The sequence below is a fragment of the Balaenoptera physalus genome, assembly GCF_965194825.1.
Source record: "Balaenoptera physalus genome assembly, chromosome: 12".
Lineage (NCBI taxonomy): Eukaryota > Metazoa > Chordata > Mammalia > Artiodactyla > Balaenopteridae > Balaenoptera > Balaenoptera physalus.
In genome coordinates, this window is record NC_138897.1 from 4,090,762 (window position 1) to 4,116,633 (window position 25,872).

At 48.3% G+C, this 25,872-nt stretch overlaps 2 protein-coding genes across 4 annotated transcripts in view; one reads left to right on the forward strand and one right to left on the reverse strand.

Moving 5' to 3' along the window:
* Positions 1–444: 444 nt before the first annotated feature.
* Positions 445–7,981, forward strand: PTGR3 (prostaglandin reductase 3). 2 transcript variants are annotated; one of them, XM_082417055.1, is made up of 2 exons: positions 445–739; positions 7,009–7,981. In XM_082417055.1, the coding sequence occupies exons 1-2, from the start codon at positions 531–533 to the stop codon at positions 7,931–7,933; spliced, it is 1,134 nt and encodes a 377-aa protein (XP_082273181.1). In that variant the 5' UTR covers positions 445–530; the 3' UTR covers positions 7,934–7,981. The 2 variants fall into 2 exon arrangements, with proteins under 2 accessions (XP_082273181.1, XP_082273182.1); XM_082417056.1 differs by lacking the exon at positions 445–739 and adding an exon at positions 774–1,173.
* Positions 7,833–25,872, reverse strand: part of ZNF407 (zinc finger protein 407) — a 519,604-nt gene continuing 501,564 nt past the window's right edge. Inside the window, exon 9 of one of the 2 annotated variants that reach the window (XM_082417046.1) lies at positions 7,833–10,788. In XM_082417046.1, the coding sequence (XP_082273172.1) occupies positions 10,688–10,788 (101 nt within the window). In that variant the 3' untranslated portion in view covers positions 7,833–10,687. The other variant, XM_082417047.1, reaches the window with a different exon arrangement.

The window sequence follows — 25,872 nt, forward strand, 5'->3', positions numbered from 1 at the left end:
GGGCGCCGCGCAGCTCTGAGGACGCCCCGGGCTGCCGCCGGCTGTGGGCCGCGGCGATCGCGGGACGCGCGGGTCCCCTCGCCGCCCCCCTCACCCTTTTAGAGGAGTCAAATCCGGCTTTTAGACCGTGGGGAGGGTGGGGATATCCGGTGCCTCCCGGGCGCCGGGAGGAAGGGGGAGGGCGGAGAAGATCCTTGGCCAGTCTGCGCCGAGCAGATTCAAACCAAAACAAAAAGATTAAAGGAGCAGTGGCCGGAGCGGCAGCGATCCCCCCGGTCCGGACCCCGGGGGTGGCGCGCCCGGGAACCGCGGGGGCTGCGCTGACTCCCCGCGCCGCCCGCTGCGGGGCAGGAGGGGGGGAGCGGGCGCCAGGCGTAGTGGGGAAGGAGGGGGGGAGCCGAGGGGAGGGCGCGGGCCGGAGGAGGGGCGGACCCGCCCGCTCCGCCCGCCGCGCGGAGCCGAGCCGAGCGGCCGGGGTTGGGCGCGACCCCGGCCAGCGGCGGCGCAGAAAGCAGGCGGAGGCGCGGGCCATGCTGCGGCTGGCGCTCGCCGGGGCCCGAGCCATCGTGGACATGTCGTACTCCCGCCACTTCCTGGACTTCCAGGGCTCGGCCATCCCCCGCGCCATGCAGAAGCTGGTGGTGACCCGGCTGAGCCCCAACTTCCGCGAGGCCGTCACCCTGCGCCGGGACTGCCCGGTGCCACTCCCCGGGGACGGAGACCTCCTCGTCCGGAACCGGTGAGCCCGGCGCGCGCCCCCCGCCCCGGCTCCGGCCCGGGTCCCGGCCCCGGCCAGCGCTGCGCAGCTCCCGGGCTGTCCCGCGCCCGCCCGCGTCCCCACACCCGGCGCGCGCTCGGGCGCACAGCCTGACTTTGCGAGGTCCCGGGAAGTTGAACCCGCCGCCATCTGGCGAAGGCGAATGTAATGTGACTGTTGCTGGTGTGAATATCCGATGGCACCGAACGTCCTCAAAACTGAGGGTTATTTTAATTTGGGATTCCCCTCCCCTCCCCCAGCCCTCCCTCCTCCCCCTCCCGCTCCCGAAATAAAACCGACGGGACCCAGAAGGGGAGGCTCCCCGCCCTGCCCACCCGCGCGCACCCACGGCTCCTGCGTTCGCATAATCTTTAGGGTGGAGCGGGAACAGCCTGGACACAAACTGCGACACTTAGGTAACGTGCTTTGGAGGAAGGAGGCCGGGGACCCGCTGGCTTTTCCCGTTCGCTCCAGGTTGGCAGCCGCCTCGCAATGGCGGAGCCTGTCGTTGGGTGTGTCGGTGTGCGCCTCGCCGGTGCCTTCTGCGTGTTGTCAGTGCTGTGTGACTGTCGTCTGTGCCCTGCAGCGTACCGACGGGCGCGTGGCGCGCGTCCCGGGCGGCTGGGCAGGGGCCGGGGTGGGAGCATGGCTGCATTGGGCCGCACGTTTTGCAGACCTTCGGGTGACACTCGGGTCGTTGCCCGACCTTCGGACTGCCTTTTCCACCTCCACACTTCCCACCTGAGGGTGTTTCCACCTCACTAATCTTTAGTAACTGCTGAAGCAACAGGAAGGAAGGGACCTCACTCTTCGGAGCCGTGCCCGCGGGTCTGCCGGGTGGGTCCCCTGGCAGCCGGACTTGCAGGCGGGCCGGTCCCCGTTCCTCTATTCCCTGGGCAAGAGCAGGACTCGCCCGCCCGCTCAGTCCCATCTGAGGGGTTCCAGTGTTGCATATTTCAGGTTGAATAGTACTTTCGAAGGGAGAAGTAAGTTCTGGTTGTAACCATGTTGTAAATGGTGTGCTAGAAAAGACCAAGTCCCCTGCGAGGGCTGAAGGACAAAATGCATCTTATCTAAATAGCTTGGGGTAACGCTTAAGTGTCCATTTTAGAGATTCATATCAGCCTTCCAAACAAGGCTGGAAGACTTCGGAATTCTGATCATGACATAAAACTTCTGGGGACCTGTTGGAAACGTAGAAATTGAGTCAGCCAAGGGCGGGATTGAGTGGAGGCTGGAGATGAGGTGGCCGCGGGGAGTGCCTTAAACGGTGGGCCGTGTGTGTCCTTTAAAAAGTTTGCACTGATGGAAACTGGGCTGCAGAGGACTTCTTCATTGTGCCGTGAAACGCTAAGGCTGTCGGTCGAGATCCAGACACGCGTGCTGCCAAGTTAAAAAGAAAGGCGTGTGTGTTCACGCAGAACATACAGAACACACGAGTGATTTGCTGGAAGTCGAGATGAGACTCAGACTGAAAAGCCTCCAAACAGACTTAGCAGGCAAAGTTTCACCCAGGCTTTTTTTTTTTTTTTTTTTTTTCTTTTTCCGATGCACTACACTGGTGATGGTGAACACTGATGTACACACACCCACGACTGCTTAGAAAAATAATACCTTTTGCAAACAGGGTGTGAAATGGGGAGGGGGCGACTGAGCCGGGCAGGCAGGGGAAGGTGTGAAGTTCCAGCATTCCCAGCAGCAGAGAGATGGGCCCCCCGCCCGCGCCGTCCTGGAGGCTGCTCCCGCCCGCAGCACCGGCCGCCCGGCCTCCCCGCCTCCAGGGCACCAGCTCCCCCGGGTGTGGCCCCCTTCCCCGCGTTGGGTAACCGGGGCCGGTCCCTGAATTGGGTGGTCGGAGTTCTGGAGCACCGGCTGCCATGTTGGAAGCTCCTCAATTTGGGTTGCTTTAAGATCCATGTCTCTATCTTCCATCCCCATATGACAAAAATCCCTTTAATATAAACAGTATATTTATATTAAACGCTTGACCTCTAACTTCTACTTTGAAATCCGCAACAGAAGAATGGGGCGAGTTTTCTGCTTGTGGGGAGGGGCGGAACCTTTGCTTCTCCCTCTCCTTACTCTGTTGGAAAATCTGCCCCCACCCCCAAATTGTGGGAAGATCCTTTATTTTAGCAAACGTTGTCAGTAAGGGTGGCATTTTACCAGTTTGTTTTTTTTTTTTTTAAGAATAGAGACTTAGTAATTCGCTGCAAGTTAGTTCATTTTAATCCTAGACCAAATCGCCCCCAACAGTATTAACTGCATGAAAATTTTGTGCAAGAGCTTCTTATTTTTATCGTAATAAAATCTGCACTGGAATGAATGGATTCAGCCCAAATTCACTTGTTTGGAAAGGTGTTTGGGGGTTTTAATTGTGCTCCGTCTGACTTTTTCTTTCAGTGGAACCTTTTGTACGTCTCATTCCATTTTAACAGAAAATACAAATTCTTTATTCACGGTGAGGGAAGTGCTTTTTAAGCCAGACATCGATTTAAGATAATCAGGTTTACCATTTAGGAAAGGTGTGAGAAGCGGAGCCTAGAATCCCTCCAGAATGTGACATCGGTGTTCCTTTATCCAGTTCTCACCTTCCGGTTTCAAACATACGAGGACGACCTCGCTTCTCTTCCTGGATGCCCAGCCCACAGAAAAGAAAAGAAAAAAGGGAGAAAGACACCCTCTGGTTAAGTCAGTTCGCGCGCTATTTTTAGCTTTTTCTGTAAGATAGTGACACATTATTTCGTTTCCAAATATTTCTAACGATTTTCTGCTCAAGTGTAAGATAATGGAGCAAAGAGTTTGTAGGAATGGCAAACAGAAAATGGGGGATGGGGAAGGCGTTTTTGATAAACCGTTTGTTGCTCACGGGAGGTTCACTATTTCTGCTGATTCTCCAGGCCAAGATTTTTTTCCTTCATTCTTCCTTTTTCTTTTTCTTTTTTTTTTCTTTCTTTCTTTTTTTTTTTTAAAGGGAAGGTCTGGTTTGGACGACTTTGTCTCCCAGTATTGAAGGCTTTTGCTCTGGACTTGAGTTTTCGGGTTTGGTTTTTGTTCAGAGAAAAGCCTTTCCCTCCCCTCGGAGGGCTGCCCTGTTTCACAATAAACATGACGAAGGGGTTCATCACTTTTTAGTGTAAATAAACCGAGTGACTCTGGAAGGGTATATATTTGGGGAAAGCCTGCACCGCCGCATTCTTTTTCCTGGGGTTCCTCGATTTTAGTCTTTTGAGTGGGTCTGCCCGTCGGATCGCTAGACCCCTGCACTCGTTAAAAGCACGTATTTGAAATTAAAGGGGGGCACAAGGCGAGGGTCCAAACGCGCGTCTTCCCTTTCTTCTTTTTCTCGCTTGCTCGCCCTTCCCGTCCCCTGCTCCCCCTAACCCGGACCCCTTGCCCATTGCGCCGGCTGCTCTTGAACTTGTTTCTGACGGAGCCGAAGGCGCGGTCTCCCGACCCTCGTGCAGCTCTTCCCAAAGCCCAGGTAAGAACCTAGGCGCGTCCGGGCAGTGGCGGGTGCCCACCAGCCGCGGCGGCGGCGCAGCGTCAAGGCGGGGGTCCAGGGAGAGGTGGGGACGCGCACCAGGGGCTGGGCGACCCTGGAGAGGGCGAGGGGCGCGGAACCGAGTAGGAGCTCGGGATTCCTTCACCAACAACGCAGGCTCTTTAGAGGACGGCAGGGTGGGGTGGGGAGACACGAAAAATGGGGGTGCCTTTGAGGCCAAGGTCACGGTCTGGCCGCTGGCGGCTTCTGTCCTGCGGCCTCTGCGCAGGGGCTCCCCTCGCACTTGACCACCCCTGGGCCCGAGCTCCGCTGCCGGTGCGAGCTGGGCGCGCCCGCCGGGACCCCCGCTCAGCCCAGGGAGGCCGAGGTCACGGTCGCGGGCCTGGGCGGCGACCCGCGCGGCCCCAGCCCGCTCGGGGAGTCGGACTCACTGATGGCGTCTGGGTGGTGGCGGTGGAGAGGCCGCGGGGCGGCGGAGGCCGGGCACCTCCGAGGAGAGACACCCCCAGAACCGCCGGTTTCGGGCGCCCTGCAGGCTCGCCTGGGCGCACCGAGGGCGCCGCAGGGAGTCGGAGACGTGGAGTGGGCGGGCGGCTGGCCCTGCGGTCTCCTGCCACCGCTCCAGCGCTGGCCGGGCTCCATCGCAATGTTTGATTTGGGCTTTTCAGCAAAGCCCCCGTGGTAAACTCAAGCTGCCGCGGGTGGGCTGCAGCCACCGCAGCTCCCGGCAGAGCCCCCCAACACGCGCGCACACGCACGCGGGTACCCTCTCCCCGCCGCTTTCCTCCCGGGCGTGCGCCCTGCTCGGTCCCGCCACCTCTCCCCGGAAAGTGGCCACCACGGCCCGGGGCGGCAGACAGCGGGGGTTGCGTTTTCCTCCAGCAGCGCCTTCCCGCTCGAAGCCCCCCCCCCCCAGGGCATGCCCGTTCCGAGGGGGGGGGGCGACCCGAGGGGCCAGCTCCCACCGGGGCGTCCCTCCGAGTCCAAGGCAGGGGCTCCCCGCAAGGGAAGGGCCTCTAAGGTTGGGAAGGCAGAAACGCCAGCCGGATGGGGGGTGGGGGGAGGAGGGGGATGAGACGGGAGGGGCGAGGGCCAAGGGACGAAGAGAAGGGAGCTGGCGATCCGCCCTGGCCCCCAGCCTCTACGGCGCAGCCCGCCACTCCCACCCCCGCGGACGCCTCCCTGGAGTTGGCTTTGCGGCCTCGAGCAGGGCACCAAGAGGTGCTCCAGCTGGGCTCTGCGCTGGCAGCCCTCCGTGAGGTCCAGAAGCACGCTCTCAGGAAGCTGGCCCCTTTCTAAAAATGACTAGGCCTGGCGAGTTGGGTAAATTGAAAGGAAAGGTAGGAGCCCCTCCCCCCCACTCCAAAAAATAGACCGTGGGCATCTTGGTATTAAAGGGCAAATGAGAAGCCACCAAAAATCATCGTTCCCGCTCCTCGTCACTGTGTGTCACGTATGGGTATGGAATTCTGTAGCGTGTTAGTGAGGCTGTGTGTCTGCTAACCTCTGAAAGCGGCTGGACATGCCCGAAGGAAAGTGTTTCCTGCTTTCTTATTTCTACAGGATGTAGAGAGCTTTCGATGGTGTAGATATACAGGGCACAATCATAAGGGGGCATTTGTAAGTGCAAAGCATTGTCTATAATACAGTGGAAGTGGATCCTTGCATGGGGCAGTTTGGGGTTTATTAAGTTAAATTAAAAGTAAATTATTTTAAAATGGCCTACTTTACCAGCTTTCCTCCTGCCACCAGATACCACCACCTTTTCATTTCATTACAGGTGGAAATGACATTTTTAGGGTCCTCCGTTACGTGTCTCAGCCACCTCCTGACATCCTTAGGAGACGGCTTTTTTCCTTATGTATCAGGATATTTTTGTTATGAGGTATACTGAGATGAAAAAAAGCTGGTAAAAATACCAGCCTCGCAATTAAATTGACTCTGGATACCAAGTGAAAATAATCATCTGGTATTAATCAAGTATGTCTCTGCTTCTTGTTGAGGAAAAATATAGTGCCGATTTGCTTTCCTTTTCATCTGGGAAAGACTGTAAAATGTTGGATGTTCCATAAAAATCTCTCTACCCTTATGAGACAATTTTTGTTCAGTTAATCAAAATGCATATTTTCACGCTGGACATAGTTACATCAGAAAGAAAATTTGCTGCAGCCTCGCTCACACTGAAACAACCCCTGCAGTAACGTGTAACAGCCAGTGACCTTGCACGTTACATCAATCTTTAATAATATCATTGTCGTTACTATTATTATCTGAAGTGTTAAATTGTTGCCAGAATCAATACACGTCTACTTCTTTGAATATATTTTATCCCACTGTTGTTTTTAACATCTTTGTTAAGAGGCCAATTAATTTCCAACTCATAGCTCCAGTGAAGTTTGTGTATAAGAGGGCTTCCTAACTTTTTTTTTTTTCCTCTTTTGAAAGGAATCGGAGGGGGATAAATGGCATGTGAAATACATAGCTTGCTGTTTAGAGGGATGTGAAATTATTCCTAAACTAATGAAAGAATAAAATACACCAAAACTCTAACAAATCACTGTTGAAATCATACTTGTTTGATTTCTCTTCTTTTTTTTTTTGAACTGAATATCAGGACCGTTTTTTTCAAATTCTATCAGAATATATAGCTTCACCACCCACCGTAGTCACCAGAATTAGAGGAATTTTTCTAAAAAGGCCTTGACGAAGAAAACATCTGAATGTATTTGTGTTTGTTTTCTTCTAGATTTGTTGGTGTTAATGCATCTGACATAAACTATTCAGCCGGCCGCTATGACCCTTCAGTCAAGACCCCCTTTGACGCAGGTTTCGAAGGTGTAGGAGAGGTGGTGGCCTTGGGCCTCTCCTCCAGTGCCACATTCACAGTTGGCCAGGCTGTGGCTTACATGGCACCTGGCTCTTTTGCCGAGTACACAGTGGTGCCTGCCAGCATGGCCATTCCCGTGCCGGCCGTGAAACCCGAGTATCTCACCCTCCTGGTGAGTGGTACCACGGCCTACATCAGCCTGAAAGAGCTTGGAGAACTATCAGAAGGGAGGAAAGTTCTGGTGACCGCAGCAGCTGGGGGGACCGGCCAGTTTGCCGTCCAGCTTGCAAAGAAGGCCAAGTGCCATGTGATTGGAACTTGCTCTTCTGATGAAAAGTCTGCCTTTCTAAAATCTCTTGGCTGTGATCGTCCCATCAACTATAACGGCGAGCACGTGGGTGCTGTCCTGAAGCAGGAGTACCCCCAGGGTGTGGACGTGGTGTATGAATCCGTCGGGGGAGCCATGTTTGACTTGGCTGTGGACGCCTTGGCTACCAAAGGGCGCTTGATAGTAATTGGGTTTGTCTCTGGCTACCAAACTCCTACCGGCCTGTCCCCTGTGAAAGCAGGAACACTACCAGCCAAACTGCTGAAGAAATCTGCCAGCGTCCAGGGCTTCTTCTTGAACCATTACCTTTCTAAGTATCGAGCTGCCATGGACCACTTGCTTAAGATGTATGCGAGTGGAGAGCTGGTTTGTAAGGTGGACCTTGGAGGTCTGTCTGCAGAGGGCAGGTTTACCGGCTTGGAGTCTGTCTTCCGGGCTGTCGATTATATGTACATGAGAAAAAACACTGGAAAAATTGTTGTTGAATTACCTCACTCTGTCAACAGTAAGCTGTAAAAACAGAACAATGGCATAAATAAAAGGAGAAAGAAAATGGACATTTTATGCCCCAGAATTACTCAAATCAATTTATTTTCAGTTAGTAACGGAGATAATATTTTTAAAAACAAAAGTAAGTTCTAATGAATAGATTTCTCTTTCTCTTTTCTTTATTTCCGTTCTTTTTTTTTTTTTTCCTCCTCCCTTGCAAAAAAAAAATGTGCTAATAAAACTTCCCTCAATGGCACAGAGGTAAAACCTTTACATTCAATTCTTTACTCATGGACGGTCTCATTCCAGATTTTATTGTCCCAGGGAACTAAATTAATTCCTGATGCAAGATCTGATCAAATCAGTATGTCTTCAGCTTGATGAGATTTTAAAATCGGTCTTGAAAATAGTTCATGGGTTCTTTGCTTTGGAAGAGTTTGGTCTGATGCTAGTAAGTTGTTAATAAATGAGAGATATAGCAAAAGTCAGCCATTTCTCAGGGTTCATATTCTCAGGAAATGGCCCTTCTTTTTCTATAAGTCACCAGCCAACTATCTAAATAGAAATTTGGAGGGATTCTCCCAAAACTTTGACTCTGTTAGATTATTAGAAAAAAAATTAAGTGAGCACAGACCTCTTTTAAAGAAGCATCTCTCATTTAATGGCTTTTATATGCGGTCATCCCAGTGAGGCACGTGTAGGATGGAAAATTTCTCTCTTCCCTGAAGAAGAAAATTAGTGTTGAAAACTTATATAGACAAAAAGCAGGTCTGGGAAAGGGAAACTGTAGAGATTCAGGGGACTTTAAAAATTTAATACAGGCACGGGAAAGGGAAAAGGATGTGCTCCAACCACAGTGAGGGTCTGCATAACAAAACACGGGCCATACAGGGGAAAGCACTAGTAGGTACCTCACAGCACCCTTCATGAGCCTAAGGAGGGTATGTCAAATAGCATCGTGCAAAGTAGGGACCAAAATGATCTAAAATGATTATGCTTCGTGTTAGAGACTTTTGGAAGGTGTGTTTCATCTCTGATCGTGGAAGTAGTACAGCAGCCACTGATGCTCTCTTCCCATTTTACTTCTCCATGTGTCCTGGTGGAATGAGATGCCTCTTGTCACTATCGCCTGATGTCACAGACACGAAAGTAACGAGTCCCGCGCCTTCCCCTCTGAATGAAGCCCGCAGCTGATCCGCCTTCGTTCTAACCTTCAGCTCACCAAAGGCTGCTCCGGTTTTCATCATTAAGGTGCGAATGCCATCGTGCCTTTCTAATGAAGGCAGAGCCCGCCAGAGTATTTTTCAAAGCCTTGGGTTTCAGCGTCTCTAACATGCTAAATAAATAGACACGCAATTAAAGATGCTCCAGGAAACTTGGTGACCATATTTAATTTTTCTTTCCTTCTGTCTGAGCAGCAAGGCAATCCTACTGCTGAATAGCTGTTAGTATCTATTTTACAAGATTTACTCATTTTCAGGTACCTAATGTAGCTGCTAGCATGCATGCACAACAATACAATTTATATGGTAAATGGGACCAAATAATGGCTTCACTGAATGTTATGGCTGCACTGAAGGGAAATGTCACGGTAAATAGCTACCAAATTATGTATCATGCCGAAGTGTCACAACTGCACTAAAGACAAATAGCACTGGAGGCTATTGCCACTGTGACGCTTTTGAGTTATGAAGAAGGGGAGCAGCCTGATGGGAGGCTCTTTGTGTCATTATAGCAAAGGGTTACTAGTTCAGGGTACCAGAGAAGCTGGTCCAGTGTGCCGCTCCGTTATTAATCTGTCCCTTTCAGACCTCACAGCTATAGCAAAACAGAAGACTTTGCCTACCTTTTCGATACACAAACAAAGGGGAGGGGGCAGGTTTTATGAATGTAAGTGCAAGGGAATGGCCGGTAGTGGCGAAACGTGTAATCAAATCATCTCATCAAAGAATATTATTCAATTTAACATAGTATCTGTCTGATAGGCTTAGTTGCTTCCTATGCAGCTAGATGTGTGAAGTCCAAGCAATCACGCGTTTTCTTCTTCTGTCAAGACTTGAGTAGTAAGGACATCGCCAACTAAACTGCTTCTTCTAAACTGAAGTGCATCCCGGTTTCCTCTCGTTTTAATGGGAGAGTAATAAAGATGAAAGACCAACATTTTAACTGATGGATCCCTTAAGCTACAGAATAGAAATTGATTATGTTTTGAAGGCATATACTAAATTCAGCAATGTTAAAAAAAATGCAAACACCCAGGTTTAAAATAAAATATAATCTGAAAACCCTGCTCTGTCTTTCCCCACACTAAGAAACTACAGTGCATGCTGTTTTCATTTATTCTTAGAAAACAAGCATGAAAGATTCTGCCCGTTCAGATAATGCCAAAAATATGTTTAAACTTTTTTTTTATTCTTCTGAAAAATGATTTGTAAATTGAGGGTCATAGTTCAGCATCAGTTTCATCTTCTGGGATTATCGTTCAAGACCAGCCTCTAATGGGAGGTGAAATGGTGCAATGCTCTCACCACCTTTCTTCTGAACTGTATTACATATCACAAAAAGTACATCCATAATTCAGAGCAATTGTCAGTCTTTGTTTTAGAGACGGGGCCAGGGCTGAACAATCACGGTGGATGAATTATTTCTGGGTTCTTAGGGTGGCCTTCTCTGCACATCAGCCTTGAGGTCTCTGGCTGGGCGGATGGAGAGCCTTGACTCCAGTAAGTATGCCAAGAAACAAGGGAGTCCCAACTCTTCCTTCCCATTCCATTGTGACTTCTAAAAAGCCAAATGCTCTTCTTTCCAATTTGTCTTGCACGCAAAAAATACCAACAATGTCATTTCAGGTCCCTTTGATGATAACTTCCTCTGTTGACCGACTTCAGCATTAAAAAAAAAAAAAGATCAGGGAATAGTTTGCAAAGAAATGACACAGAAGTTTTGCATGACATGTTCTATAAATTGTTATATGATTTCATCTGAATGGAGTTTCTCAGGAGTAGAATGGAGCATCTATAAATGGTCATTAGTATTACATTCAGTATTTATCTAATGAAAATGCAGTGACAAGTAGCTGCTTCTTGTTAAAATGAAAATCTTGCATTATGTGCTTAAGGAACGTTCCAGCTAATGAGGATGTAATGTCCTCAGTACAACCCAGACCTTCTTTTTGTGTGTTTGCCACCACAAGATGCTGGAAACTTGACAAATGATATCATTTAAGATATGCCTGCCGTAGGGACCTGCTTTTTGGCTTCCTGTTTCTGGCTTTTATTTGGGTAACATTTATAATGGCCACCTGACTTGTAACGGGTAACGTTTTAACCCCTTTATAGAGCTCCCAATTAGCGTGAATTTACTACCATCAGGATTTCCTCTAAAATGGGGCAGGGAGTGCTCAGTACTGAAGATATTTTTCTTGATCACTTGACCACATGTACATATGGGATAAATACCATATTTTAGGTTTGTATAAAAACAGATGAGCAACGTGCAACTTTCAGAAAATATATGATAGGCAAAGACCAAGCACGATCAACTGTGGATAATAATTTCCTAGGGGTTACAATGCAAGTTTTATGAATGTAGCCCAGGTGCCAATGGCCTGATTTGATGAATTCATAATTACTGTTCTCTATACTTTCCATTCTCTTGTTTTACTCAATATTATTTGTTATTTATAATACTTCGAGACAAAATTTATGCAAACTTTATTAGTTAATTTTGGGGTTTGTTGGCAGTTTTTTTTTAAGTTAGATTTTCTGTAACTAATTTTCTAGTTGTGGCCCAGAATTATGATCATATTTCTGATCATATTTCAGAAGTCAAAATGTAAAACTCTGGATTCTCAATATCATTGGTGTGGGCATTTTAACCTTGGAATTCCATTTTTTAGTAGACCTGTAGCATCATGTTATTCAACTTATAAAAGGAAGAATGTTTGATATGAGAACCTTATTGCTGTTACCATGAGCAAACTGTGGAACATAGGCAAAAAGAAAAGTGCTATACAAAATAAATAATATTTTCCCAGTATGTATCAGTTCAAGTAATTTTTGATAGTAGAGAGTTGATATTCCAAAAAAGTCAAATAAGGTGCATATTTCAATTCTGTATGCTTTAGTCTTCTGTATAATTCTTTCTCTAGATCTGAGTAGCTAATAAGATGTGAAAACAAGACTAAAAGTGGCCGGGTGTAAATACTGTCTTAACATCTATTCTTTTTTTTCATAATTTTTATTGAAATATAGTTGATTTACAGTGTTGTGTTAGTTTCAGGTGTACAGCAAAGTGATTGACTATATATATATATGTATACATATATAAGAATGTATATATATACATATATATATGTATATGTACACATTCTTTTTCAGATTCTTTTCCATTGTAGGTTATTACAAGATATTGAGTATAGTTGCCTTTGCTATTTAGTAGGTCCTTGTCAGCACCATGGATGTACCTAGAGATTATCATACTAAGTGAAGTAAGTCAGACAGAGAAAGACAAATATCATACGATATCACTTATATGTGGTACTAAAAAAGGAACTTATTTACAAAACAGAAATAGACTCACAGACATAGAATACAAACTTACGGTTACCAAAGGGGAAAGGGGGGGGATGATAACTTAGGAGCTTGGGATTAAAAATATACACACTACCATATATAAAATAGATAACCAGCATCCATTCTCGATAAGATGATCTCGCTCACTGTAGACCTGCCCTTCAGCGCCTGCTCAAAGCATCCCGGGAGGCACAGATACCGCTGGGAAGCGAGTCTTTCATCTCTCAAGCGGTAGGGTAAGTACTCCATGGAGTATAGTTTAGGGAAACCAATACATGCCTCATGTACTGGGAAGCATGGGCCAAAAGTACAGATTCCAACGGCCCCCCAAAGCAAGAGTTTCCCTTGAAGGGCACTATCTGACAGTGTCTTTATGCCAACATGAAATAATAATTAAAACACCCCCTGCTGACTGGTGGTAACGTCCAATACGAAAGATGGATTTGCGCTTAGACCTCAGGAAAAATGGTCCATAAATTGTCAGCTACTGTCGTGCCTTACCCTCTCCACGTAAAGAGCTGAACCATATCTTAGAATGACCAGAGTGAGTGGTCTCTCTGGCCGGTGGGAGATGCAGAAGCATGTTTAGGGAAGAAAGGGCAGCCAGCTTGGAAGTCTTTACCTTGCCCTGTGTGTGCCGGACCCCGGGGGAGGGGCGGGCAGCAGACACACACCTGGAGGGAGCCTGGGACACGCTCTGCCTGGCACAGATGAGAAGACTCCATTGTCCTGTAAATGGTAAAATTTGGGATTTAAGGGACCCTGTGGTTCTACCCACTTTATAAATGGAGAAAGCGAGATCCAAGAAGATTAGGTGCCTTGTCCAAGGTCACAGAGAATGAAGCCAGAGCACAGGCAGATTTCTTCCCAGGGTACCAGGCCGTCTCTGGTTTTTTTGTAAGTTGCCGAGGTCCTTCCCTAGATGCCTGATTGAAAGTGTCACAGAATAACAACTGGCCTCTGTTATAAATCTTTTGTTGGATGAGGTGATGACCAAACCAAGAAGAATATCACGGTTCTGACCACCGAAGGGTGTTCCACTCAAGATACCCTTTAATCCAGCACAAGTTAGGTGTCCAGATCATTTGATTCTGTGTCATCAAAATATCACACAGCCTTTTGGGAAAAAAAAAAAAAAAAAAACACTCAACAGAATTAAGGGCTGAATGCCCACAATTTACTTTTAATGCTACAGAGAAGGTCTCCTCTCCTATCAATGTATTCTTGTATGTGAAATCATGAAAATCAAATAGAGGAAAACTTTATCATCACGTGTTGAGTTTTTCTCCCCAGAGTATTTCACTTGCTTGTGTTATTGCCTATAGAATGTGGACAATGTTTGTAACAGCAAAATATCTAGAAACTGAATTGGCCGTTCCACCTGAAATGGAATTCTGAATCCGGCAGCTTCGAGCTGCGGTGGTCGGCCGCGCACACCGGCGGCAGGAAGCGCTGTAGGGTGAGGGGGGTACGAGTGGGGAGAGACAGCGGCGGGTCCACGTCTCCTGTTCACACGGCAAGAATCTCATCCTCTGTACAACTGACGGATCATAATTAAGGCTCGGAAGCAAGCCCTTCAAAACCACACTACATTGAATATTCCTGTCTTTCTACATCATTTCTGTCTTCCTTGAACTCATGCATAACAAGCGTAAACTTTCAACTTTACACGAACAAATCCTTTCCCAACAGAAACAGCTTCTTTTAACATTGAAAAACCCTTTGCAGCAACAGCAAGAATGTCAAAGGCAATCTCATTTCGTAGAAAACCTCATTTCTCACCAGGGGACTGAAAGCAATAGTGGTCCCTCTGTATGTTGTTGGAATTTACATTTGGAAATTGAATTGTCTCCTTGAGGGTTTTTATCAAAGTAACTTTTGGAGAATTACTTACATCTGGGTACATTGGGTACGTGGAACGAGGTTGCGCTGACAGAGCCCTGGTGTCCCCGCAGCTGAAAAACAGCTCATTCTCTCAGCAGTAAAAATAAAAGTGCTGTCATTGTCATTACTGAAGAATATTTATAGTGTCAACTTTTGCATATACTTTCTGTAACCTCTTGGAACATGCTTACTAACTTGTTAGACTACAATGTCACTATCTTCACCTCTTTCCTTTCAAATTGATAAAGACGAATGATGCCCATTTTACAGATGGGAAAATGCAGCACAGAAAAGTGACTTTCCTAGATCACTTAGTCACTGGTTGAACAGAGACCGGGGTCCAAGGCTGTTTTCCACTGGAGAGTGCTGTGTCCCCAGCTTTCTTGTGCACACGCTCACCTGTTGCAATGCGTGTCCTGACTCAGCAGGTCTGGGCAGGGCCTGGGAGTCTGCATTTCCCAGGTGCTGCTGATGCCAGACCCGCACAGTGAGCGGCAAGGTCCTGAATCTCACTGCCTTTGAAGAGAGTCCCATCCTGCGAGATGCAGTTTTATGAAGCATTTCTGAGCAACCCGGAGGTGACCTAGGTACGAATTACAAAACAAGCGCTTGATGGAGTATGAAAATGGTGCCTTTTATCCTTGCATTTTCAACTCCCTTACACTGACCATCAGCTGTGGCATCCACCACCTGTCTGCTACCAGAGCACTCTGGTGGCAAGGGTTTTCACCCGGTTCTAAGCGGGGCAGAAGGAGATGCAGAAAGGGAATAGGAGTGTCCTGGGGCCGCTCAGCAGAAGGTGATGGCAAACCCTCTACCCTACATTCACCGCCTTTTAAATAAAGGCAGAGCCACTGGGAAGAACAGTACGGAGGGTCCTTAAAAAACTAAAACTAGAGCTACCATATGATCCAGCAATCCCACTCCTGGGCATATACCCAGAGAAAACCATAACTCGAAGAGATACATGCACCCCAAAGTTCATTGCAGCGCTATTTACAATAGCCAGGACATGGAAGCAACCTAAATGCCCATCGATGGATGAATGGATAAAGAAGATGTGGTCCATATATACAATGGAATATTACTCAGCCATGAAAAAGAATGAAATAATGCCATTTGCAGCAATATGGATAGACCTAGAGATTGTCATACTGAGTGAAATAAGACAGAAAGTGAAAGACAAATATCATATGATATCACTTATATGTGGAATCTAATAAAAAGTGCAAACGAACTTATCTACAAAACAAAAATAGAGTTACAGAGGAAGAAAACAAACTTATGGTTACCAGGGGATAAAGCGGGGAGGGATAAATTGGAAGATTGGGATTGACATATACACACCACTATCTATAAAACAGATAACTAATAAGGACCTACTGTATAGCACAGGGAAGTCTACTCAGTACTCTGTAATGGCCTATATGGGAAAGGAATCTAAAAAAGAGTGGATAAATGTATAACTGGTTCACTTTGCTGTACAGTGGAAACTGACACCACATTGTAAATCAACCCTACTCCAGTAAAAATTTTTAAAAAAGAAAAAGAAGTAAATGGAAATAACTAAGTATAAAAAATACTCAGTATTTCCATTTCAATAAAGTTCTTTGTAAGTCTTGTTCATGGCAATAAAATAAAAAAAATAAAGGCAGGTCCTAGGGGACCAGAACGCGCCCATCTTCCTCTGCTTCTCTAGTCACACTGTTTGTCACGCCAGTGTCCCCTCCCCTGCCCAGGCATCAGCAGTCACCAGTTGAACATCCGTCCTTTTACAGGGGAATTAAGTACAAACAGCAGCCGTCCTCGGACGGGTCTTTCCTCCATGGGCATGTGCGTATCATCATCATAATATTTTACAATTATCCCGAGAGGGAGGGCACCTGATTTGCACCCACTTTTGGATCAGGTCTCTTGGAACAAGCAGCGTGGCACCCCGTGTCCTTTATTTAAAGATAGGCCCATAGAAATGACAGGAATTTAAGAGGCTGTGGGCTTCATCAGAGAAAAGTTATCAGCCACGCAAGTGCTTCTTAATACACCACCCTAGCCATGCGAGTAAGAGCTCTCTGGCTGGGAAAGACGTAAGACAGCGTCTTGGTGTCAAAAAGGAGGCTAGTTGGGTTGCAGATACAATCGAAGTTAGGGGTTTACAAATGGCCCTGGACACGGGGGCAGGAAGGCAGCATTCCAGCGCCCCGGCCGCGCGTTTCTGTGCAGGGTGGGACGAGCCCCCAGGTGTCCCCAGCACCCGTCCCTCACCCTCCCTGGGTTCTGGCCGCAGTTGTGGCTGCACACGTGGCTAGCGGCCACCCCACAGGAGGGGCCTCGCAGCCGAGAGAGGATGGCCCGTCTCCAAGCAGGGCCAGCAAGACAATAATGGACCTGCTCACCTGCACCCACAGAGCGGGCGCAGCTCGGGGGGGCAAGGCTGGAGCCAGGGCAGGGGGCACCGGAAATGAGGCTGTGATGACCTCAGAGGCTTCCCGGAGGGGCCAGAGGGCAGGAGCCGGCGGGGCTCTCAGGGGGGCCGGGCTGGGCCAGGAGTGCTACCCCCTCTTCTGCAGGTCAACATCTCAGCGTCTCTGTGGACCCCCAAATGAGAATCTGAGAAATCCTGGGGACTCCGGGCTTCCAGGTGAGACCTTTTCCTTCATGGGCGAGCTTTAAAAAATGTGACTATCAGTTAATAAAGGGATTGGCGGTGAGAGCAGAGGCGGCCTGGCCACCTGTCTGCCTTATGTGAGCTTGTTTATTTTCACCAAGTTCCGGTTCTGTCCAGGCGAAGAGAGTTACTCTCACCTCTGGGCTCCAGTAGCACTTTGCTCACCCCTCATTTCTAGCACTTTCCATGGCACCCTGGTCTACTATCTACTTATACGTCTGTCTCCCTGGAGACCGAAATCCCTGAAGGTAAGGCTGCCTCCCGGTCAGCCCTGGGCTGGCGCATGGTCACGGGTGCACCTTGGAGACACAGGGGGTTCGGTTCCAGACAGTCAGGGAGGTGCTAAAATGAGCTGAGCCAGCTCCCCATGCCATGATGCCCGGGCAGTCGGTTACAGCCCTTATGGCTTTGAGACTTGAGATTAGAAAAATGAGAAGAAATCCCAGGAAGTGAGTAGCAAAGTCTTGAATTGCATTACCTTTATGACCCTTCTCACCCAAAGTAGACGAAGCCTGGCCTAGGACAGGTCCACAGTGGATTGTTTTTTAAATATTTATATATTCATATTAAACATATAAAGTGGTTCATATTTGTTTTATGTATTACATTAAAAATCAGAAGTGCAAGTGTGAGAAAAACCAAGTCAAACTGCCTTGAACAATTAGGGGGCTCATGTAACAGGAAAGTTCAGAGGTAGGGCAGGCTTCAGGCACAGTTTGATCAGGGATCCAGCTCCATTTCTCAGGGATTCCGTTCTCAGGCTGCTTCACCACACGGCTGCTTGTACAGGCTCTGCTTCCACTGCATCCGCACTCTACCCACCACCTTCCACAAACGCCTCCACTTCCCTCATATTGAGCCAAGTGGATCTGTGTGTGTCAGGAAGAGTGGATTTCCCTCTGGGGAGTAGGCCATCCCACCCAAAACACAAGAAACGCATGGTACAGGATGGATGTTGGGAAGCCCATGGAATCAGAGTTCCAGACAGCAACAGGCAGAGCTCCCTTGTGGGGGGAGAGATGAACCTGAGAGATCCCTGAAGCCAGGGATGGAGCACTTCCCTGGGTCTCCAGTACCCAGCCAAAGCTGGATAACTCACCATGGGGACAATCTGGGAACTGGGTCTCTTTGTCCCTTTGATGCCCTGGTTACTGCAATCCTGCCTGAGTGGTGTCTCCAAGAGACCTCTGGCCGGAGAGATCACGAGATTCATGACTAAGGGGCAAGGCCAGGAGGCCCGGCACCTCCAAGGGGTGGAGAGTCCAAGGAAGCCCTCCACCCTCCACAACTCAGCACCTTGGAATGAAGGGTTCACCTTGCGGCCCCAGGCCCCGAGCTCCTTAGGTCGGCGGGGACAGCTGGTCCTTTCCCAGACACGTCACCCCGTCCATCCCTTTTCTCCTACCTTGTTCCTGGTGCACAAAGAGCTGGCTGACGGTCGGCACAGCCCTGTGGATCGCCCTGCACAGGGGCATCCACGGCAAAACAAGCTCCCTGAGAGCCGGCAGTCAGTGCTGGTTTGCGGCATTTCAGTTTGCAGGACAGAGTGGTCCTCGAGTTGAGGGGTGGCTCTGGTGACACAGGCCCTGTTCCACTTGCAGAGGTCTAAGCCCTGAGCTAGGCTGGACCTCTGCACAGAGGTTCCTTCAGCAGAGAGCGGGAAAGGGCCCAGCCCTGGCATTTTAGTGGGTGTGGGATGGAGGGTGAGGACTCCCTGACGAGGGGTAGAGAGTGGCCCGCTGCTGGGCAAGACCACCTCAAAGTGCGGCTCAAACCCCCAGTTTTCTGCAAGAAGCACGAGCAGCTTAGAGCAGATGACGGCTCGCATGTCTTGCCACCACAGGCAAGTGGGCTCTCTCTCAAGCTCCTGGATGGGGGTGTGCAGGCTGAAGGGGCCGCCCCCGGGCCCTGGACCACATTCACCTCACCCAGGCCACTCTGAGACGTGGTCTCACTGGTGGGGCGCCCTCCACCCCAGTGGGACGTGAGGGGTGTCAGCACACAGCCCCCGGTCCCCATCCTGCTGCCTCAGCCTCGCCCGTGACAACCCGTCCGCACCGCCATCTGCATTATTTGTCATGACTCTCGAGGCTTGGGCGGTCCGCTCCACTGGCATCCTTAGGTGTTCGGGTAACACCGGACCAGAGGGTGCCGGGTACCAAAACCTACTCCTTCACACGAGGACTCTGCAGGGCATGGGGGGGGTCTATGGACGCAGGTGCTCGCTAGCCGGCAGCCCGTGGAAGAGGCGACGTGAGCCGGAGGCCCCGATCCCTGGCGGCTGACAGCCGCTCCCCGCGCGGGCAGCCGAGCAGGGCCGGGGTCCCTATTATGTAGATGTGCCAGGCCTGTGTTGGCACGTTGTCATTCTAACCTGTGTAAGTCAGCAGGCTTAATTGCTCCTGTCCCTTCAAGATGACTCTCCACCAACGATCTCATTATCACACACACATGTTTATTTCTCGTTTCCAGGGCTCTTCATGCAGCCCCGAATGCAGTGAAGGGGGAGACAATGTGGTGTTAACCCACAGTATTGTCTGTCCGCTCCCTCAGCCCCATCCCCTCTGGAGCAACCGGAGGCCAGCAGAGCACAGCATGTGAAGGGGGGCGGCTGGGGAAGGGCAGAGGCCTGGCTGGGCCCTGAAGCCCCCTGCTTGGGGTACCACTCTGCGTTGGGCCTGAGCAGGAGGGGCAATCCTGCCAGGGGACCATGCGGTAAGGAGCTCCAGAGGACACCCACCTATAGGACGGGGGCCGCAGCAGCCGGCACAGGCGTGCACATCTGTACTGTAAGGTGCTGCCTTGTGGTGGGAGCGCTAAGAACCACCCACATGTGGCCCTGCCTGCAGGAACCGTACAGCGGGAAGGGCACACGTGCACCGTGAGCCAGGTGGCCGGGGAAGGGAGCTGCGGCATTTAACAAGCACCTACTGTGCTCCAGGCTTTGTGCTGAGCGCTTGACACATTTCCTTTACTTAATCCCCGGAACACTGTGTTCTAGAACAAAACTGAACAATAGAAATGAAATGAGAACTGCAAATTCAAGCCACATGTGTAACACAAAACGTTCTAGTAGCCACAGGAAGAACGATGAAATCAATTTTCCTAATGTATTTCATTAAGCCCAATATATGCAAAATATTATCATTTTAACTTGTAATTAATACAAAAAATTATTGAGATATTTCATTCTTTTTTTTTAACTTGGTTTGAACAAGCCAGATTTCAAGTGTTCACTCACTGAGAGGCTCATGCCTGTTGAATTGGACAGTGGGTTGTTCTGGGCTGTGAACTCAGGAGGGTTCTGGGCTGGGAGCTCAGGGGGGTTCTAGGCTGTGAGCCTAATGGGGGGTCTGGGCTATGAGCTCAAGCACCATTTTTAAACTCAATATTATCTAACACATCTCACTCATGTTGGGCCAGATACTGATGTAACTGCTTATATAATAACCTCTTTCATTCACATAACCACCTCATGAGGTAGGATCTACTGTTATCATCACTCCCACTTTACAGACAGGGAAACTGAGGCCGCAGGACTAGTGAATAAAACCACTGGGTAAGGACCAAGGCAGCCTGGCTCCAGGATCTACAGCTTAAACAGCAGGTCCTGGACCTTTCAGGACCCTACACAAACCAGGTGTTCAATAAGTATTTGAAGGATGGATGACTAAGGGAGATCTTTACTCTCCATTACTGATAGAATTGAGGCCCAGAGAAGTTAAGTGAATTCCATGATGTCACACAGCTAGAAAAATATCCGAGTCGTTGTTAAACTGGGTGTGTCTGACTTGGAACTTTGGGGAAGTGGATTATTTCTGGCCAGTTTTATGGAGTGGTGGGCGTTTGAGCTGAAACTGGTGCACATCGAGATGGGGAAGGAATTTCTAACCAGGAGAACAGGATGGAAGAAGAGGATAGATCCATTCCAGTAGGTGCAGGGGGTAAGGTGGGGACACACAGGTAGTGGGAGATGACCCAGAGGGCCTTGAAGGGACAGGGTTCCTGGCGATCAGAGGGAGAAAGCGACCACCCCATTCCCTCAGGGAAGCTCCACACCCGTGGCCCAACATGGGGTTGCCTCGGCCAGACCCCAGAGGGAAATGATGCTGGGGGACCTCTTTCTACAGGATTTCCCATCCTGGGCTCGCCCTTCCCAGCGTTCATTCCAGGCTCCTCCTCCAGGAAACCAGCCCGCAGGAGAGATCCCACATAAACCACTGATTGCACAGGGAAGTCACCAACTAGAAGCCTGCCCATCACCCTCTAGGGAACAGAAGCCTCTGGCCGGGCGCCAGCAGCAAGTGTGGAAGACAAGTCAGGGGGTTCTCATCGTGTCCCAAAGCTGCTGCCCCTAAGCTTCCCGGCTCCTGGTACGGTCTGGGAGGAGCCATGGTGACCTCGCCTGAATTTCTGTGGCTCATCTGGCGGGTGGCAACACCCCTGGTGGAGCCTTGCCTGTGGCCCCTGGATGTGGGAGCAGCTCGGCCCCAGCAGGGAGAAGGCTGGGTGGGGACAGCCTCCCTCTTCCACTCGTCTCTCTTTCCTTCTTTCCTGCTTTCTCTTCCCCTCCCTCCCCTCTTTGCCTACTTTAGAAAAAAGATAGAAAGCATGAAAAGCTCATTCCCTACTCATCCCCGTGCAGTTCAGCTATTGGGTGTTAATATCTATCAAAATGTTTCCCGAACCTAGGATTCAGATCTTAATTTTATTATTCTTACATGAAAGAGAAACTGTAGGTACATTTTCTGTTTATTGAAAAAAAAAATCATGTGTAAAATGGCACTTTTTGGTTGCACAGCTCTCCTGGTATATTATTTATTGCGAAGGAAAATGATCATGCTGATAAGAAAGTAGTGTCACTTAAAAATTAGGTGGTTCCCGATCAACTCATGACAGTAATTGCTGCAATGTCCTCTTTGATTTAGATATAGTAATATCAATGTAATTGCCACTGGGAAAAAAAATTATAATGGCTGTTAATGATAACTAACACATAAATGGCAATGAACGGGAACATGTATTTTATATCGGATTCAACCCTAGAGCAGCAGTAAGAAACCCAGGGGTTTCAACAGTCTGGCGCCGGTCCCTCAAGGAACCAAGCCCCTGAGCTCTCCCATGTAAACGAGGGGGTGGATGATTATGGGGAGTACAGGGGCATCCTCAGCCTCCCCCAGGCTCCCTAATAGGGGCGTCCTCCAGGCCTCCCTAGGCAGAGGTAGAGCAGAACCAAGAGAAGCCAATGACCCAGAACCTGCCTCTACCACAGGGCCAGGAAAGGCGCCCTGAATGTTCCCTCGGAGGTGGTTCATTCCATGCCTCCTTCGACTGTGGACCATTCTCTGTACTAAGCAAGAATGCAAAACCCACACACGTGGTCTCTGTCCCCCAAGCGTAAACTCCAGGGGAGCTAGCACTGCAGTCGTTTTGTAACATCTGGATTTCCCTCCCGTCTCAGCCCAGCAATCTTTGTTGAATGAACGTGTTCACTGTGGAGAAGGTGACAGACAAGACAAGTGGCCCTCATTGTCCACTGTCCCCTGGAGGGCACGGGGCCCACATGACTCATGGGCACATCCACTGATGGGACAGGCTTTTTACTAGGAAGAGGCATTATTTTAGCTCTTGAGGTGATGAATTACCTGGATGACATTGGAGCTTAGTCATTAACCTGTCTAACTTGTTAGTGCCCGTCGTGACCTAGTAAAGAGGAAGCCCTAGGGAAGGGAGGCTCCGGCCGGGAGACAGTGTGGAAAAATGAGGGATGCGAAGGGACCCACCGGACCAAGGTGGGCTTGGGGACCCGAGTGCTAATCTAGACTCTGCCCTGCTCCCTGGATATGGGCAAGTCACTTGACCTTAAAAAAACAGCAAAGGAGGGCTTAGGCTGCACAGGTGGACCTAGAATGTGCCATGGGTCCAACTTTTCCATGGAAGTAGCTGGGCATCCTTATTGAGGCCCCACTCAGAGAGATTCTAATTCTGTAGATCTGAGGGATCTACGGATCCCTACAGAGAGGGCCTGACTGTATATTTATGAAGCTCCTTGAGACGTTCTAATAATAACAACAACAACAACAATAATAATAATAATGTCTACAATTCACTTAATATTGGGGCAAGGTACCACACTAACTGCTTACTCAGACCTCGTTTTACTCTCAAAACAAACATTTTAGGTGGTTTCTAATATCCATCCCATTTTTACAAAAGTGGGAAGGCAAAGAGGCTGAGTAACTTGCCCAAAGTCGCACAGTAAGTGCTGAAACCAAGTTTGGGGCTAGCCACTTGACCCCAGATCCTGCACTTCAGACCAAGATAACACTCATATATGGTGCTGGTGGGATTTTATGTTTGAGAACTTTGGTCTAGATAACCTACAAGGTCTCATCCAACTTAATAGCCTATGATAATGTGAAGCTTGTTGGAAATAAGAGAAATTTCAGAAATTTCCAGAGTGTGGGGTGATGCCGAGGCTCTACTTGGAGAATAGTAGTTGGCAGCCCTGGGCAGCAAGATACCACCTGGGCACCCATGGAAAGGAGGCCGGTGGGTCTTCTCTCCCTGATGCTCTAGGTAGTGGTAGCAACTCTCTCACACTGCAAACAACTGAAAGGATTGGAAAACTTTAAAAATCTTAAAATCATGAAGAGCTGACAAAATGGTTTAAAAAATACAAGTCCAAAATCTAAGAGGAAGTGGAAATGCAGAGAGAGAAGTGGAGCGCTGAAGCCATTTCTACTGTGAAGGAATTTGCCGAGAATGGGACCCCTGAGCTTCAGTTTCCACAGCTTTGCAAGGTGCTGAGGACAGAGGATAAAGTCCAGGGCCATCCAAATTGAAGAGCCTTGGTGCTGAGCACAGAAGGGGAAAAAGAAAAAAAAAAAAGTCTCTGATAACAGTTATTACAAGCCAACTCATGTCTGTATTTGTGTATTTGTAACTCAAGTTCTCATGATTTAGTTAGTCCAAAAAAAAAAAAATCAAACCCATGAATTTGGTTCAATGTGGACCCAACTGATAGTGCACCCAAAGTTCCTGGCAGAAACAAACATAAACTCTCTCTGAAGAAATGCATCTTCATCTTATACCTCAAAGAATTCCCCCAAGGAAAATGAGCAGACACAACTAAAATACTTAATAATAAAAAGAAATAACATGCCATGAACCAGAAACAGCAGAAGCAAAAGAGCACAGAGGCAGACATGAAAAGACATTAGGAATTAACAGCTAAAGATTATAAAATAAAAATGCTTATGCATTTAAAGAAACAAGTTTCAAGAAAAATTAAAACAACCTTAAATATTTTAAAAAGAACTGATGTAATTTTAGGAAGGAAAATAATATAATAACTGAAATTAACAGTTCAATTAATGGTTTAATGGCTGATTAGATACAGCTGAAGAGAGAATTCATGAAGTGGAATATAGATGAGAGGAAATTGTCCATAATGCATAACAGAGAGGCAAAGAGGTGGGAAAGAAAAGATAAAAGTCAAGCAAGACAGAGAAAGAAGGTCTAACACAGCTCTATTCAGAGTTTCACAAAGAGTTAAGAAAGGGAATGTGAAAGGCAATATTTGAAGAAATAATGGCTGAAAGTTCAGCATTGATAAAAGGCAGTAATTCAGGGCTTCAGGAAGACAGATAATTCCCAAGTGAGATACATAAAAAGAAATTCATATCCAGACATATAGTAGTGAAACTGAGAACACCAAAGAGAAGAGAGAGAAAAAAAAGTTTGCCTATACAGAAGTGACTGACTCAAAGCTGAATTCTCAGTGGCAACCATGGAAGTCTGTAGAAAGGGGATGGTATCTTCAATGTGCTGAATAACTATAGCAGTATTGTAGAATTCCTTGTCCAATAACAATATCTTTCAAGAATGAGGACAAAATAATGATATTTTCAAAGAAAAACTGAACAAGTTTGCCGCAAGCAGATTGTAAATTCTCCAGAAATTGTACTTTCAAAGAGGAAAATTCATCCCCTCTGGAAGTTTGAAAAGTGAGAAAGAATGAAGACTAATGAAAATTGGGAACATGTAGGTAAATATGGGTGAAATGAATTGGTGCCGATATCTCTAAAACATTTTCACATTCAGAGTCTAGCCATCTGAACCACTATTCAGCTCAGAGTCATCTATATACATCCACGTTTTCCCAAGTTATCATCCTCTGCGCAGTCAAGAAGGGTGACAGGGCAGCACTTCTGGAGTGAGCCATGGTTGACTCCAGAAACTTCTCCCAACCACTGACACTGATTCTCCAAGTTTATTTCATCTTATCAGAAGGTGTCATGGAAACATTTTCGTACACTTATAACTCATTCCTTCCCCAAATGGTTCTTAAATATTTCTTGACCCACACTGGGGGTTTGCAGTAGTCCAGCTGTGCCACCAGAAAAAACACCCCAGTTCAAGCACATGTGGACCATCACCACCACATCACAAATGGCCTGCAGCATTCATGCCATTGATGACAAAATGCATCCCAATTTCAGAGACGTTAAACTGTGGAAACACAGAAACCATGGAATTAATTGTCTCCTGACTCGAGTGTATGAGGGCGCTTGCCTCAGGGGAGCCCAAGCAAGGCGTGGTCTGAGCACCCAGAAGACAGAGGGAGGCTTGGGCTTGCAGAACTGATTGTGTGATGGGGTTTGTGCCTGCTTCCTGGCAAACGTCTGAATGTACGGCAGGGAGGAGAAGAAAGTAAGGGCAGAGAAGGGGTGAGAGCAAGCTCAGAGTTCTATGATGTGGGCTGGAACCATGGCATGCTGCACTGGAAAATGCACGGGTTTGGAGACCCACAGAGGCAGATTCAGAACTTGACGCCTTGT